The sequence below is a fragment of the Xenopus tropicalis genome, chromosome 8 (genome assembly GCF_000004195.4).
Source record: "Xenopus tropicalis strain Nigerian chromosome 8, UCB_Xtro_10.0, whole genome shotgun sequence".
Lineage (NCBI taxonomy): Eukaryota > Metazoa > Chordata > Amphibia > Anura > Pipidae > Xenopus > Xenopus tropicalis.
The window spans coordinates 58,554,802-58,568,903 of NC_030684.2; the positions used below are offsets into that span (position 1 = coordinate 58,554,802).

At 40.4% G+C, this 14,102-nt stretch overlaps 1 protein-coding gene across 1 annotated transcript in view; it reads left to right on the forward strand.

Annotated features, from left to right (window-relative positions):
* The window catches only part of pasd1 (PAS domain containing 1), an 82,734-nt gene that overhangs the window by 59,231 nt on the left and 9,401 nt on the right, over positions 1 to 14,102 (forward strand). The window contains exons 11-17 of the mRNA XM_018096345.2: positions 1,342 to 1,448; positions 3,426 to 3,573; positions 5,418 to 5,499; positions 9,545 to 9,662; positions 9,805 to 9,911; positions 11,076 to 11,159; positions 13,559 to 13,723. Of these exons, the coding sequence (XP_017951834.2) occupies positions 1,342 to 1,448; positions 3,426 to 3,573; positions 5,418 to 5,499; positions 9,545 to 9,662; positions 9,805 to 9,911; positions 11,076 to 11,159; positions 13,559 to 13,723 (811 nt within the window). The remainder of the gene's footprint in view (positions 1 to 1,341; positions 1,449 to 3,425; positions 3,574 to 5,417; positions 5,500 to 9,544; positions 9,663 to 9,804; positions 9,912 to 11,075; positions 11,160 to 13,558; positions 13,724 to 14,102) is intronic.

Sequence of the window (14,102 nt, forward strand, 5' to 3'; positions counted from 1 at the left end):
GCCCTATGATGCCTGTGTGTATGGCACACACAGGCAGCCTACAGTGACATAATGCTGGCACTGCTCCTACAGTCTGCACAATAACTATATATTAAAAAACTTTTTAATTGCAGTACTACCTCAGTATATGTTCTTTTTGTAGTGTGCAGGGATTATTTGTGGGTTTCTACTGCTCCTGAGGTGTGAACAGGGGAACAATATGGGTGATTACAGCCTGAGCCTGAGGTGTGAACACTGCAGGGGGTGAACAATGCAGAGATTAAAAGGTGTGAACAACACAGGGGATTACATATTTAAACAATACAGCCTGATTACAGCCTGAATCTGAGGTGAGAACCATGCAGGGGGCCAGTTAATCACAGTACTGATAGCATTTAAAGCTTACACAAGAGTAAGCCATCAAAGCAGCCAGACAGGTGGGGGGCCACACAGAGGGGGGTCGCGGGCCGCATGCGGCCCGCGGGCCGCCAGTTGGACAGCACTGCCTTACAGGAAAAGGTGTCCTTTCCATAGTATGGGCAACATCTTAGATTGTACAGAGAGATACCATAAAATATGCCAGCATGGTACTAAGCACAATTACACTGCAAATTTGTACAGGTGTGGGACCTATAATCCAGAATGCTCAGGACCTGGGGTTTTCCAGATAAGGGATCTTTCCATAATTTGGATCTACATAACTTAAGTCTGCTAAAAATCATTTAAATATTGAATAAACCCAATAGGATTGTTTTGCCTCCAATAACGATTAATTATATCTTAGTTGGGATCAAGTACAAGGTACTGTTTTATTATTTCAGGGAAAAGGGAAATCATTTTTAAAAATTAGAAATATTTGCTTATAATGGAGTCTATGGGAGATGGCCTATGGGTTTCCGGATAAGCTGTACATTCTCCCAATGCCCTCATGGGTTTCCTCTGAGTACTCCAGTTTGTTCCCACATTCCAAAAACATAGGCAGGTTAATTGGCTTCTGATAAAATTGGCCCCTACGTCAATGTGATTGTAAGCCTTGCGTGTGCAGGGGCTGATGAGAATGATGTATAAAGTGCTAACAATGTAAATGACTAGAGTGAACTGGTAGGAGTATACACTACAACTTGAGGCAACTCTAAATAACTCCTGGCTGCTGATATTTGGTGGTTGAAGTTCTACTGCTTGAAATGCACAGGTTGAACTGCTGCCCTGCACTTCAAACCAGAATTATTTTCACTAAAAGCATAGTAATGGCTCCCACTGATTTGTCCTCTGTTCCATTAAACAAATGGTTGCTTTTTATATAAACACTGTGCTCCATCATCAGCTGCTGTGTTTGCTACCTTTTCTCTCTTATTTTTCCAGGGCCCCACCTATAATTGGCTACTTACCCTTTGAAGTGCTTGGGACATCAGGGTATGATTATTACCATGCAGATGACCTGGAGCTCTTAGCAAGGTGCCATGAACACTGTAAGTTTTTTTTTTCTCCATTATTTGCCAGTAAATGACATTAGTGTTAAAATGGTTCCATATTATACAGACTTTATACAGCACTTTCAGAAGAGATTTGGAATGTGCTCCAGAAAGAGCAACATTTATTAAGGTAACACAAGTGCAAAATAACACTAAGCGAAGAGGATAAACCTGCAGACAAAATACATAATCCTGTTACTAACAGGGTCATGTTGCCATGATTAAATGGTTAATTAAAGATAAAAGAGAATTGAATTGAACTATTACCCTTAGAAAAAGCCTTGTTAAAGAAAAGAGTGCAGGTGACAATTCTGTAATGAACTGAAGAGAAAAAGAACTCACTAAGAGATTTGTAATTTGCTGCTTCAATAGGAATCTCACCAGGGCCTTTTAGATATTATAGACATGGCCTCATAGATAATGTTTCATAAATAGAACTACAGACAAAAAGCATATTTAACCCATATAGACAAAAAGCATGTTCAGCCCTATTCGAAGAACTTTTGCTGAACAAGGGGGTGTACAGGCCATTTAAGACTGAATGCAATACTTTTTGGCAGTTCAGTAATCTCAGTAGTGTTATATCACAACTGCATGCACAATTGTTTTCTAGAAATGGATGCACAATGTTTGGCTTAGGCTGATGCCAGACAAGGCGTTTTTACGCTGTGTATTTTCTAATTCTCTCGGCGGCTGAAAAACGCACAATATCATCATCCGTAGAAATAACTTAAACAGTCTCGATGGAAAATACACTATGCGTAAATACGCTAGAAAACGCGGCACCACTGACTTTTCATGAGTTTGCCGAAATACGCCGTTATTTGCACAGCAACCTATTCCTATGTATACACAAAGGCAGCTGCCAGACTTTGCGGAATACGCAGCGTTTTTACTATTTCGCACTATTAGCACCATGGGAAACGGGATTTGCTGCGTCACCAGTACTAGGCAAAAGGCCTGGCTGAAAAACCCCATAGTCAGGGACTGTGTGGGTTGTGCTGCGTTTTTAGGCGGAGAAAATACGCAGCGTAAAAACGCCACGTCTGGCATTAGCCTTAAGGGCAATAGTAAACAGGGGGGCCCCAATATAGTTAACAGAGGGGCATTTTGCAGCATTTGCTGCCAGTCAATAATGCAGTCAGGCACCTAAATGCTTGGAATTGTCTTTCCATTGATTTTACTGGTAGCAATAGTTGGCTTCCATGTAGCTGTTAAAGTGACTCACTTTAGCAGCTGCAATCCTGTCACTTATCATATAGTGAAACGTGCTTTATTTTATCCATGGCCAGTTGTAAGCTGATGTACAGTTTGTAGTATGCCTGTACATGATACTTTCACAGAGATTTGTTTGGTTTACAGAGCAAAAACACTTGCAAATCAGTAAATATAAGTAGAAAAAGAGGAAACTAATAAAGCCTACTTTAACCAATATGCAGAATGAATACACCGCCCTGATCTATGGTTAGTCTCTTGTATTTGATATTGGCTGTAATATTTCAAGGAATAATTCATTGTATTCTATAACTAGGATACAGTTTTGGATCAATGCACCAATATCTTGTGTGCATTGTGTGCAACACTTCATTGCAAGTAACTGGGGGACAAACCATATTTATAGATTGGGTATGCAATGCTTTTAGGTCTTCCAAACAATATAACATCTGTAGATTCTTATTCCTTCCTCTGCAGCAGAGCAAATATAAGATAGAGGAGGCTAAATGTAGTCCTGTGTAGCCAACCAGTATGGATAATGATTTGCACATTCTGTGACACTATTTTAGAACTTTTAGAAGGTCATCAGAGGCTAAAATGATCTGTATAACAAGGTAAAATTAATGATGATTCGCTCTTTCTGGGTTGTGTGAATAATTTAGGTAATAACATTCAGCCTTGTGTGCAGCAATACTTGTTGAGCATCACTTTCTAAGGAGCCTGACACTGATTCTATTATTTTGCTTTATTTGAAAACAGTGATGCAGTGCGGGAAGGGAAAGTCCTGTTATTATAGGTTTCTAACCAAGGGCCAACAGTGGATCTGGCTCCAGACTCACTACTTCATCACATACCACCAGTGGAATTCCAAGCCAGAGTTTATTGTTTGTACGCACACTGTCGTCAGGTAAATCTCTTGCCTCTTATATTGTTATGCTGATAGGTCTGCTTTGGTAAATCATTGTTACTAAACCTGACTACTGTATATACTCGAGTATAAGCCTAGTTTTTCAGCACCCAAAATGTGCTGAAAAAGTCACCCTCGGCTTATACTCGAGTTGGGTGCCATGGGTCCCTCTAGACTACCACCTTTTGTCCTTTGTGTGCAAATTAGGCCACCCACAACCAGACCCTCAAGTGCCCTGGCCTGCTCCCAGTCACAATACTTATTTCCCCTTTCATGTCCTCTGGGACCGGGTCTGCTGCCAGTTTGCCAATGTGCAATGAGCGTGGGGTAGTACTCTATATTGTTTTGTTGACCCTCTTCTCCACTTACAGAGCTAGTTTACTGTTTTAAAAACATATACCCCACTGATGCCTCAATTAATGTTATTTTATTGGTATTTATTTTGATTATTAAAACTTATCAGTAGCGGCTGCATTTCCTGCCCTTGGCTTATACTCGAGTCAATAAGTTCCAGTTTTCTTAGGTAAAATTAGGACTTATTGACTTATACTCGAGTCAATTTTTCCAGTTTTCTTAGGTAAAATTAGGTACCTTGGCTTATATTCGGATCAGCTTATACTCGAGTATATACGGTAATTTGCCAACTGGCAGTCCCTTCTCAACCTGTCAGTATTTCTGACACTTACTGACTACTGCAGCACAAGTATGGCAAATCCTTATAAAGGATTATGGGGCTCAAACAGATAATGCAAAAGCATCGGGCAAATACTTTTACAGGAAAGTTATAAAGCTTATACAAAGACAATGTTATAATAAAAGAATAAAATATGGTTTAATTTCTGGTGTTGGCATCTCCTTAAATTTGAGGCCTATGCATTAGGAATGTTTTACGAAAGGGTAATGTTACACTGACCAGCTATGGGTTCAGAAAATACTGTGATACTGTTTTAGCTGTGGGCAAGAGGCTTTGTGGGAGTCTAGGGAGGTTATTTTGCAATTAACTAGAAACAAAATGGCAACTCTCACAGATACAAATGTTCAGATACATAGTACATAGTATTTTTTATAGTAAAAAGTGAAACAAAACCGTACTTATTAAAAGGGCAGTGCATTTTCTCTTGAAAATATAGCAGTATAATTCTGTGTGTACTGCTTTTCAAAACCAGTGAAAGAACATATTAAAAAGGTATTCATGGATGGGGACAGGGTTGGACTGGGGGCACCCACCCACCCACCCCTTCCCCCAAGTGCGCATAGTTTATTGTTACGTTAGGCACGTCAGGAGAAGCGGCCCAGATGAACAATCTCTATCAAGCTTTGTGTAACATGTTGCTGTTGTATACATGATTATTATTATAAATCTTGAGAACAGCTTTATTATGGATCCCAAGCATATTGTTGATTGTAGTCCAACAACACTTGGGGACCCAAGGTTAATAAACAAGGACATGGAGTGACGGCTGGCTTCACTTAAATCTATCTGCAGACAACAGCTCCACCTAGAGGCATATAAAGAAATTAGCAAGTAACTGGTCTGTGTACACTTGGGCTTCTGAGTCTTTGTTCTTGCAAACATCACTGGTGACTATTATGTTTTTCTTTTACCTTCATACACTCATGATGTTTGGCTGAAAGTTATTATCAGCAAAGCTGCCCAGTAATTTTTATATGATTTTTAACTACCAACTGGAGAATTGTCTTGCACCTGTAATTAGGTTTTCACTGCCTTCTGTAGAGAGCCCCCAAAATGATACAAACAAACACTGGTCTTACATTATCACTGCTACATAATAGAATAATTTTTGCTTGTTTATTCATTTCCGAGTCGATTTGTGTTTCCCTAGCTATGCTGAAGTTCGAGCAGAGAAAAGGAGAGACCTTGGGTTGGAGGAATCAGCTCTTGAGTTATCAGAAACTTCAATGAAGGTACATAGTGTGTCCCACGTCCCTTGCCAAAGTGCTTGCTTAGTGGTTGCATGGAACTGCTTTATCAGAAAAGATGACATTACTCCTATGCCCAATCTTACCTTCCTGCATCCAAGCCATGATATCAGTAATAGTAAAGCAAGGGAGACCTAGCAACAAATGTGATTCATAACGCCCCATCTCACTACTTAATTTGGATATTAACATATTTGCCAAGGTTTTGTCCACTAGACTAAAAGGAGTTATCAGCTTTTCCAACCGAACCAGACAGGTTTTATGCCTGGGAGGGCAACAGATGTGAATATCAGACTTCTCTATACCAACATCCAGGCTAAGCATTCAAACAACAGTAGAAGGGTCGTAGTCGCACTAGACACGGCCAAGGTGTTTGACACAATTGAATGGGCATATTTCTAGGTGGTATTAATGCTTTGGTCTGGGGGACAGATACACTGTGTAGGTAAGGTCATTATATAGGTCCCCAACTGCAAAGGTCTAAGTCAACTCATACCTATCGGAGACCTTTGAACTACACAGGGGCACCTGGCTGGGGTGATCAAGCTGTTGGCCATTCTGATCTAGAGGAACCTTTACATAGTATGTCTGAAATTGGGGAGACTTGAGGAGAATGTGTCTTTGTATGCTGACAATATGCTGGTGTATCTAGTAGACCCTGACGTGTCTCTCCGGGCTGTTACAGGTGGCAGACCACTATGGGACTACTCAGGTCTACTCTATCTACTTAACTAAAGTTGGTTCAAGCAAATTGATAAAATAAGAATAAGTCTGGCTACTTTACAATCCCCAACCACAAACGGGGGCCTGGCACTGCCAAACTTTATGCTCTATTACCACATTTCCCAACTGGTATACCCACATTGGTGGTTAGCACCAGATATAAATAAGCAGGCACTGATAGTGGAGGCAGCATGCAGCACTTCCCTGTAAGCACTACAAACCACCTTTACAGAGGTAAACATTCAGTCTTTCCAACCACCACCACCACAATATATACCTGAAAAGATACTACCCAAGGCCAGAAATCTGATCCTTGGGTACCCCCTTATGGGAGAAACAAGAAACTCCCTCATTTCCTTAGGCTCCCAAAAGCTGGTCTATGGGCCACATTAGGTGTTAAATATATGGGACAGTTAGTCCACGGGAGACAAATTAAATCCTTTCAAGAGTTGAAAACAGAATATCAGCTGCCATCTCATATGTCCATATGTTAGGTATGTCCAGCCGAGACATTCCTTTCAGGCCCAGTTCCCAACTATACCCATTGGCACATCCCAAAGCACTCTTGAACACTACCTCCGAAAGCCCAGATTTCAAAAAACTCTGAATACCCACCTGGAAAGGCTCCACTTAAAGTGGGCAGCAGAGATTCCTGCAATAGATGAGTAGGCCTGGGAGGGAGAATTGGAGCAAGTCCCTGAGCTTACAATATCCAGTAGAAACAGGCTAATCCAGATAAGGTTTCTCCACAGAGTATACCTAGGTCACTTCCTACTGGTTGGCCAAGATATACCCAGGCACCCCAGATATGTGTTACAAATGTGGAATTAAGGTAGAAATTATATATCATGTATTCTGGGAATGCTCCCATATTCAAAGGTACTGGGGTGCAATCCTAGATTTTATACAAACAAAATTTACCCTTTCGAATATACACTCACTAGAACTATGCCTTATGGGCCATACAGAGCCACTAACTCATACCAGGGGTTATTCTATTTACAACTCCTATACTACGCCAAAAAGGTATTTTACTAGTATGGAAAGAGACCAGACCATCAACTCTGACACAATGGAAAAAAGGTCCTTCCTGTGCAGAAAATGGTGTATATAGCCAGAGGGTGTCCAGAAAAATTTACTGCCATCTGGGATCCATGGCTGACATTACCAGAGATGGCAGCTGAGACAGATTAAAGGGGATCACATATCCCGAGGGAAAAGATCCAGACCATAACACTGCCAGTTAACCACCTAGCATACAGCATCTCTCCCAGTGTGTAGAGTAAATGCTTTAAATGTTTGATTATCTAAAGTCAGATGTAAGACACCTTGGGCCTGATTCACTAAAGTGCGATAAAAATTATCGCATGATTTTTTGCGGTAAAAAAGACGTGATAATTTGCGCACGATTCACCATAGTATTATCGCGTGCGATAAATCGCCATTTTCGCATGCGGTATTTCTCGCGCTAGTTTTACCGCATGCGTTATTTTCCGCGCTGAAAAGAATACGATCGCATGATTCACTATAACTTTTGCGCGCTAAATATCGCATTCGGCTATGCGAAAATTAACTCCTACTACAGGCAGGCGAAAAATTATAGAAAAGTACAGTAAATGATTTTTTGCAATAAAATATGGACTTACAGTGTTATTTATTCAGTCCGTGTTTCCCCTAGAGTGACGCAGCCGCCAGTTTGCAGCAAAATGGTAATTTTTAATACAGTAATTTTCCGCAAGTATTGGCGTGTATGGCTAACATGGCGTGGGTTTATTCGCACGACTATTTATATTCGGCTACAAGTGATGAAATGTTTCGCCAGGCATGGATTCGCAGCGAATTTTTGGACGTGCTGCGAATTTTTTCATGCGTTTCGCAAAACAAACTGCCAATGGCAAAACGCATGAAAAAATTCGACACGCAAAAATTCACCGCACGTCCAAAAATTGACACAGGCGTCCAAAAATAATAGTCGCGGGCAACAATTTTTTTGCCCGCACAACATTTTTGCCATTTCGTGGATCTTTCGAAAGATTTGCTAATTTTTCTCTAAAGATAACCAGAACACATTCGCTCATCACTAGTGGCTAATATTTATATACACCATTTATATGCACGACAATTTTTATACACTATTTCTAAGCTACTATTCAAATGCGGCGACTATTCGCGTGCATTATTTAGCGCATGTACCGGCAAATACCGCATTGAAATAGTCTTCGCGAGTTAAATAACGCATGCGATATCGCACGTAAAAAAGCGCAAGTATGCTTATAGTGAATCGTGCGATAAATTGCCAAAATTAAGACGTGGTAAAAATTTTTGGGCACGCTAAAAATAGCGCACGTTAAGTTGCACTTTAGTGAATCAGGCCCCTTGTCTCCTTTTTCTCATAGTCTTTACTGTTGTACTGTTTTAAATGAAAATGCAAAAATAAAAACTTGAAAAAAAAAATGAAATTCAGTAATAAAGGCAGTTTGATACACACTAAACTCACTTAAAGGAATACTTTAATCAGTTAATAGAGCTTCTCCTGGGAGTAGGAGAAACATAAGGTTACCTGAAAGCAGTTCTAATGTGTAGTGCTGGCCTTTCTGAAAGCTTAGGCACAATGCACTGAGAAATGTGTAGGTGCTTTTGCTGTTAAATAGAAGAAAAATGCAAGCGCTTATATTATATTCATCTCCAGTGGAATCTAGAAAAACAAGATTATGACCTCTTAAAAACAAAACCATGTGCGGTATCACATCCTGGTGTCTCTGCTTTGCTAAGTATGCATCCACAACTATACCAAATGTATCATACACTACTGTATGTGACTCTCTACCATATAATGTATTACATCAGGACTCATTTAGGAAAGCACAAGTGTGAATTGAGTGCTAGTGAATTGCTGTGAATTGAGCGCTAGTGCACCTATTGACACTGGGAGATCCTGGAGCTATTGCCACCTTGAACCTTGATCAAGATGGTGATAATTTTAGAGTTCCTTCAGTATGCTTCACCAATATGTACAGCAGACGTTAACCCAAAGAATCACACACACATGCCATTAAAAAGAAATTCCTAGCATGGTTGCAAAGATGCTGACATTTTGGATAAAAATATGGCGATTTGTGTCTGAAATTGCACTTTGCACACTGCACTTGTGGCTGTAAATGACCCCTATCATGTGTGTGTTTGTTTATGTACTACTGCTATACAGCTGAATCATGTATGACTGTAATGAACTCCCCCATTGCAGCCAGTGATCACCCATGCTATTCAGTAATTCACCGTTAATAATAATTTATTTACTATTTTTCAGCCCCAGAATACTTTCTTAGAAATCAGGCACACAACCCAGGAGCCCAGCAGGGAAAGGATGTCTGTTTCATCCCACAGCTCCCGAATATCCTCCCACACAGCACTATCCGACTCTGCCTGTATGTATGAACAACCCATAAGGGCACTGTGCATGAACTAAAACTAGTAAAATCAGAATAATGCCAGTGACTGTGCAGTCACATAAAAAGGCTCAGTCGTGTATATTCTGCATGTGCCTATATTACTGTTTTGCCTTTGCAGCCACATCCTCCATGAGAATTACAGAGGCTAGCACACCATCCAGGCGCTCTCTAAATGTGAACCAGCAAGAGAATCCTCAGATAAGAATGGCTCCAAATTCAAACCAGGTAATAACATGTACAGGACACTTTGCTTTGCAATATTCTCTGTCTTTTTCTCTTTGGAAATAATGTTGTTAAATATAAGTTTAAGGACAGCATAATAAAAATAATTTTCAGTTGAGCTTCCCTCTAATCTGGGAGCATGTTTAAATGAGAAGGAAAGGCATTTTGGCATTTACTGCCAATAGATTAGCCACATCAGTGCCACCTAGAATGCTATATTTAGTCTGTAGAAAGCTTTACCATACCTGAGTAAAGAGCCCTAGAAGCTAATTTTCTTTGTTTAAGATAGCAGCATCCATTTTGAATTGGTCTCCATAGCTTCCTCCTGCAGCTCTACCCGTTGGTAACTCAGATCACACATTCTTATGGGAGGGGGAAGTGAATTCTTATAGGAGAGGGGAGCAAAAAAAGGGAGAGGGAGAGAGGAGAATGCTGCTCAGACTCATGCCCCAAACCTGAAGGAGCCCTAAAGGACAGGAAGTCTGACACCTAAGAACATCTTTACAAAAAGAAGAAAAGAAATCCTTTGTTTCTTTTGATAGAAAGCGTTTCTGTGAGTGCTTATGGCTGTGTTTACATAGACCTTTCTCATTAAGCTTACTTAGTTTTTCATTTTATTACTCCTTTAAAACCTGTGACTTCAGAACCCAATGCTCAGGCTTTACCTGCAGTAAATGTTTTCTGAGTGTTTTTGAAGCAGAGATAAATTATTACGTGGTTGGCTAAGATTTAGGGCCATGGCAGACAAGGAGATAGGTTGCCTGAGGCCAATATGCACAGCTGAATTGAGTAATGTGTTTTATTTGCAGAGATTCTAAGGCTAATGCCACACATAGCGTATGGCGCATATTTTTGGCTCTGGTGCAGGCACATGTAGCCGATATCTGGCAAGAAACGCGAGACTTGGCATTTTCGGCAAATATTGCCCACATGTGCCTGCACCCAAGTGTATTAAATTCATACAGGAAGAGGCATATTTAAGGGTATGGAGCGTATTCTCTGCAAGCGTTTTTCAGCTTGCCAAAAGTATGTTCCATACGCTACGTGTGGCATTAGCCTTATGTTAGAGAAAGGGCTGTGTCTGGTGTCATTTACATAAACTACGAATTTGCACACATTTTGTAATCCAGAGATGCTCCTTTTATTTATTCTGCTTTTTCTCAATAGCCAGGAAGACCTCAAGTCTCATCAGAAAATCTGTCTCAGCATCATGTTGCTCATTCTACAGTTTCACCTCAACAGGCAATTATGGTAAGTATAGTGGGAATAAGGGTGTTTGAATGGGAACCAGGATGTTCCTCAAGGACTTATACGAATAACTAATTCTGCAGGGAGCCAGGGGCAAAGTAAAAGGGAAGATGGAAGCACTAATCCTAAAACAACAGTTGTGCCTAAATGTAATAATATGTTATACAGGTATGGGACCTGTTATGCAGAATGCTCGGGACCTGGGGTTTTCCGGATAGGGAATCTTAATCTAATGTGGATCTCTATACCTTAAGCCTAATAAAATATCATTTAAATAGTAAATAAACCCAATAGGATTGTTTTGCTTCCAATAAGGATTAATTATAGTTGGGATCAAGTACAAGGTACTGTGTTAATATTACAGAGAAAAAGGAAATAATTTTTTAAAAACTAGAATTACTTGCTTAAAATGGAGTTTTTGGCAGATAACCTTTCTGTAATTTGGAGCTTTATGGGCAACAGGTTTCCGGATAATGGATCCCACACCTGTTTACATTTACAGATACTATTTGTCTGTGTTGATACTGTGGGGAAGCCCAGTAATGGCATTTAAACCCTTTTCATGAGCAACTAGTGCCAAATCCATTCTATTCTAAAACATTTATCTGTTTTTTGATATTTCAGAGAGGGTGAAACATCCTCTGTGTCTGCCTCAAACTTTTATGTAAATGGTGTAACTATGGTTTTGCTCGCTGTTTTTTCCAGTAAAAAATATTATTTACTGTTAGCCAGTGTGTAGGGTAAAAACATTTTTTTAGCAAATGATCCTTTAAAGGGACAGTAATTATAATATATATAATATATAATAATACTGTTGCTGTTGACTAGTAAGAGTTGTGTGTTTGCTACAGAAAGACAACTACAGTTTATATAAGTAAGCTGCTATGTAGCCATGGAGGTAGCCATTCATGCTGGAAAAAAGGCAAGGGTTCCATAGCAGATAACAAGAATAGAAGAAGAATAGAATACAAACATATTTTATCTGTTATCTGCTATATAACTGTGCCTTTTCTATTTTGAATGGCTGCCCCCATGGTTATATAAACTATAGTAGTGGTTTTTTTGGTGTTAAGGTGCCCATACACTATAAGGGTGGGCGATATCGGGTAGCAAGTAACTTAAAAAAAAAATAATTACATTTGTGGTTATGGGGCAGTCGGTTCGGGGACCACATCAACGAGCTGATGCGGTCCCCGATCCGACCAGATTTTATAACCTGGCCGATCGAGATCTGGCCAATTTCAGGCCAGAAATCGGTCGGCCAGGCCGCTCTGTTCTGCCCATACACAGGCCGATTAGCTGCCGAATCGGTCCAAGGGAACGATATCGGCAGCTATAGTCGGCCCGTGTATGGGGACCTTTACTTTTTATTTAAAGGGGCAGTAAACCCCATTGTTCAACTTGATTAGGCTTGAGCTCAACATACTTTTTGCCTATTGTTTACCATTGCTGTCCAACTGGCGGCCTGTTGGCTTTTTGATAATTTTGTATCAAAGTCAGCAGTTCCTAAACAAATAACTAAAAATTAGTCACAGACAAGGATATTCCTACTGCAGCACCAGGATTATCTAAAAGTTAAGCATTTCATCTTAAATAAAATAGTTCTGTCCTTGCCTGTAATGTGTGCAAGGCAGTACTTGCTCTAATAGAGGCTTTGAACCTTCCACAATACTAACTATTTTGTACCCCCTAGCTTTTCATGGCAGGTATACTAAACTGGTATGCAAGATGTGAAACATTCCTATCAGTTCTACATCAGGAATCTCATTCTTACCTGATGAACTGGGATTACTGTGCAGTATTTGCTTGCCAGTATTACACTGAAATTAACTTCAGAAGGACAATTGCAGTGCAGCTTGGGTGTTCATAGTTAGAAAATAATTATCACCGGGGGTCCTACTGAATTACTTGTAATGCTGACCCTGGAGGACTTGGGAGAGGCCATTTTGTGCAGTGTTGCTTTAGGAATCCATCCCAGCACCATTTGGGAGATGTAACCCTGCTATGGAAGGTATATGCCCCCTCTAAGGTTGATGGCCCATGGAGCAAGTTAGTCATCTGTGATAAATCTGCTACCGCTGGTGATTAACCACTCCAAAATGCCTTTCAACCAGCAACAATAGGAGTCGCTAGTGGAAAGGCGTACGCATCACTTTCTGAAGTCGCGCAAAGCTTTCTCCTGCAGGCAACTTTGTACGATTTTGGAAAGCCGAAGCAATGCATAGGCATTTCCACTGGCGACCCCTATTCTTGCTGGGGGAAAGGCATTTTGGAGCAGTTAGCCGCCCGCAGTAGATCTAGCACGGGTGACTACATCAATCCATGGGCCATCAGCCTTATGGGAAAGCAAGAGCCTTTCTGCATTTATATTTATTAATGAGATTTTTCCATTTGTGCAACAGCCTGTTTACCATTATCCCAATTCGGCCCAGTTTGAGATAGGAGAACATATGAAGGAGCAACTACAAGAGAGAACTCGGATGTTACAGGCTGACATCCAAACACAGCAGATGGAGCTGGATGTGATCAAGGAGCAGCTTCGGAGAATGGAGGATTCTAATCGGCAGGTAAACCTATTGTATTTCTATGACATAGTGCCAGAGAGTATGGTGCCCTCTAGCTGTTCCATTGTTATATAGAGCAGCCACAGAACACCTTCAGCTGGAGGACTGCATACTTTCTTTTTGTTGTATATGATATTCTTATTATTGTCATGACAATTTGGCCATAACTTCCAAAGTTCACTATAATCTATAAGATAACAGCAAAATGATAGCTGAAAAACAGCATACTAGTGATCAGCAAATGTCTGCAAAATTTGAGAAACGTGGCTACCGCACAACATTTTTGACACACATTACTTTTTTTTTATGCGCCCCTGACTTTTTTGACGCAACTTCAACTTCTTGACACAACCGCAACTTTTATTCCACAGAGAATTGTTGG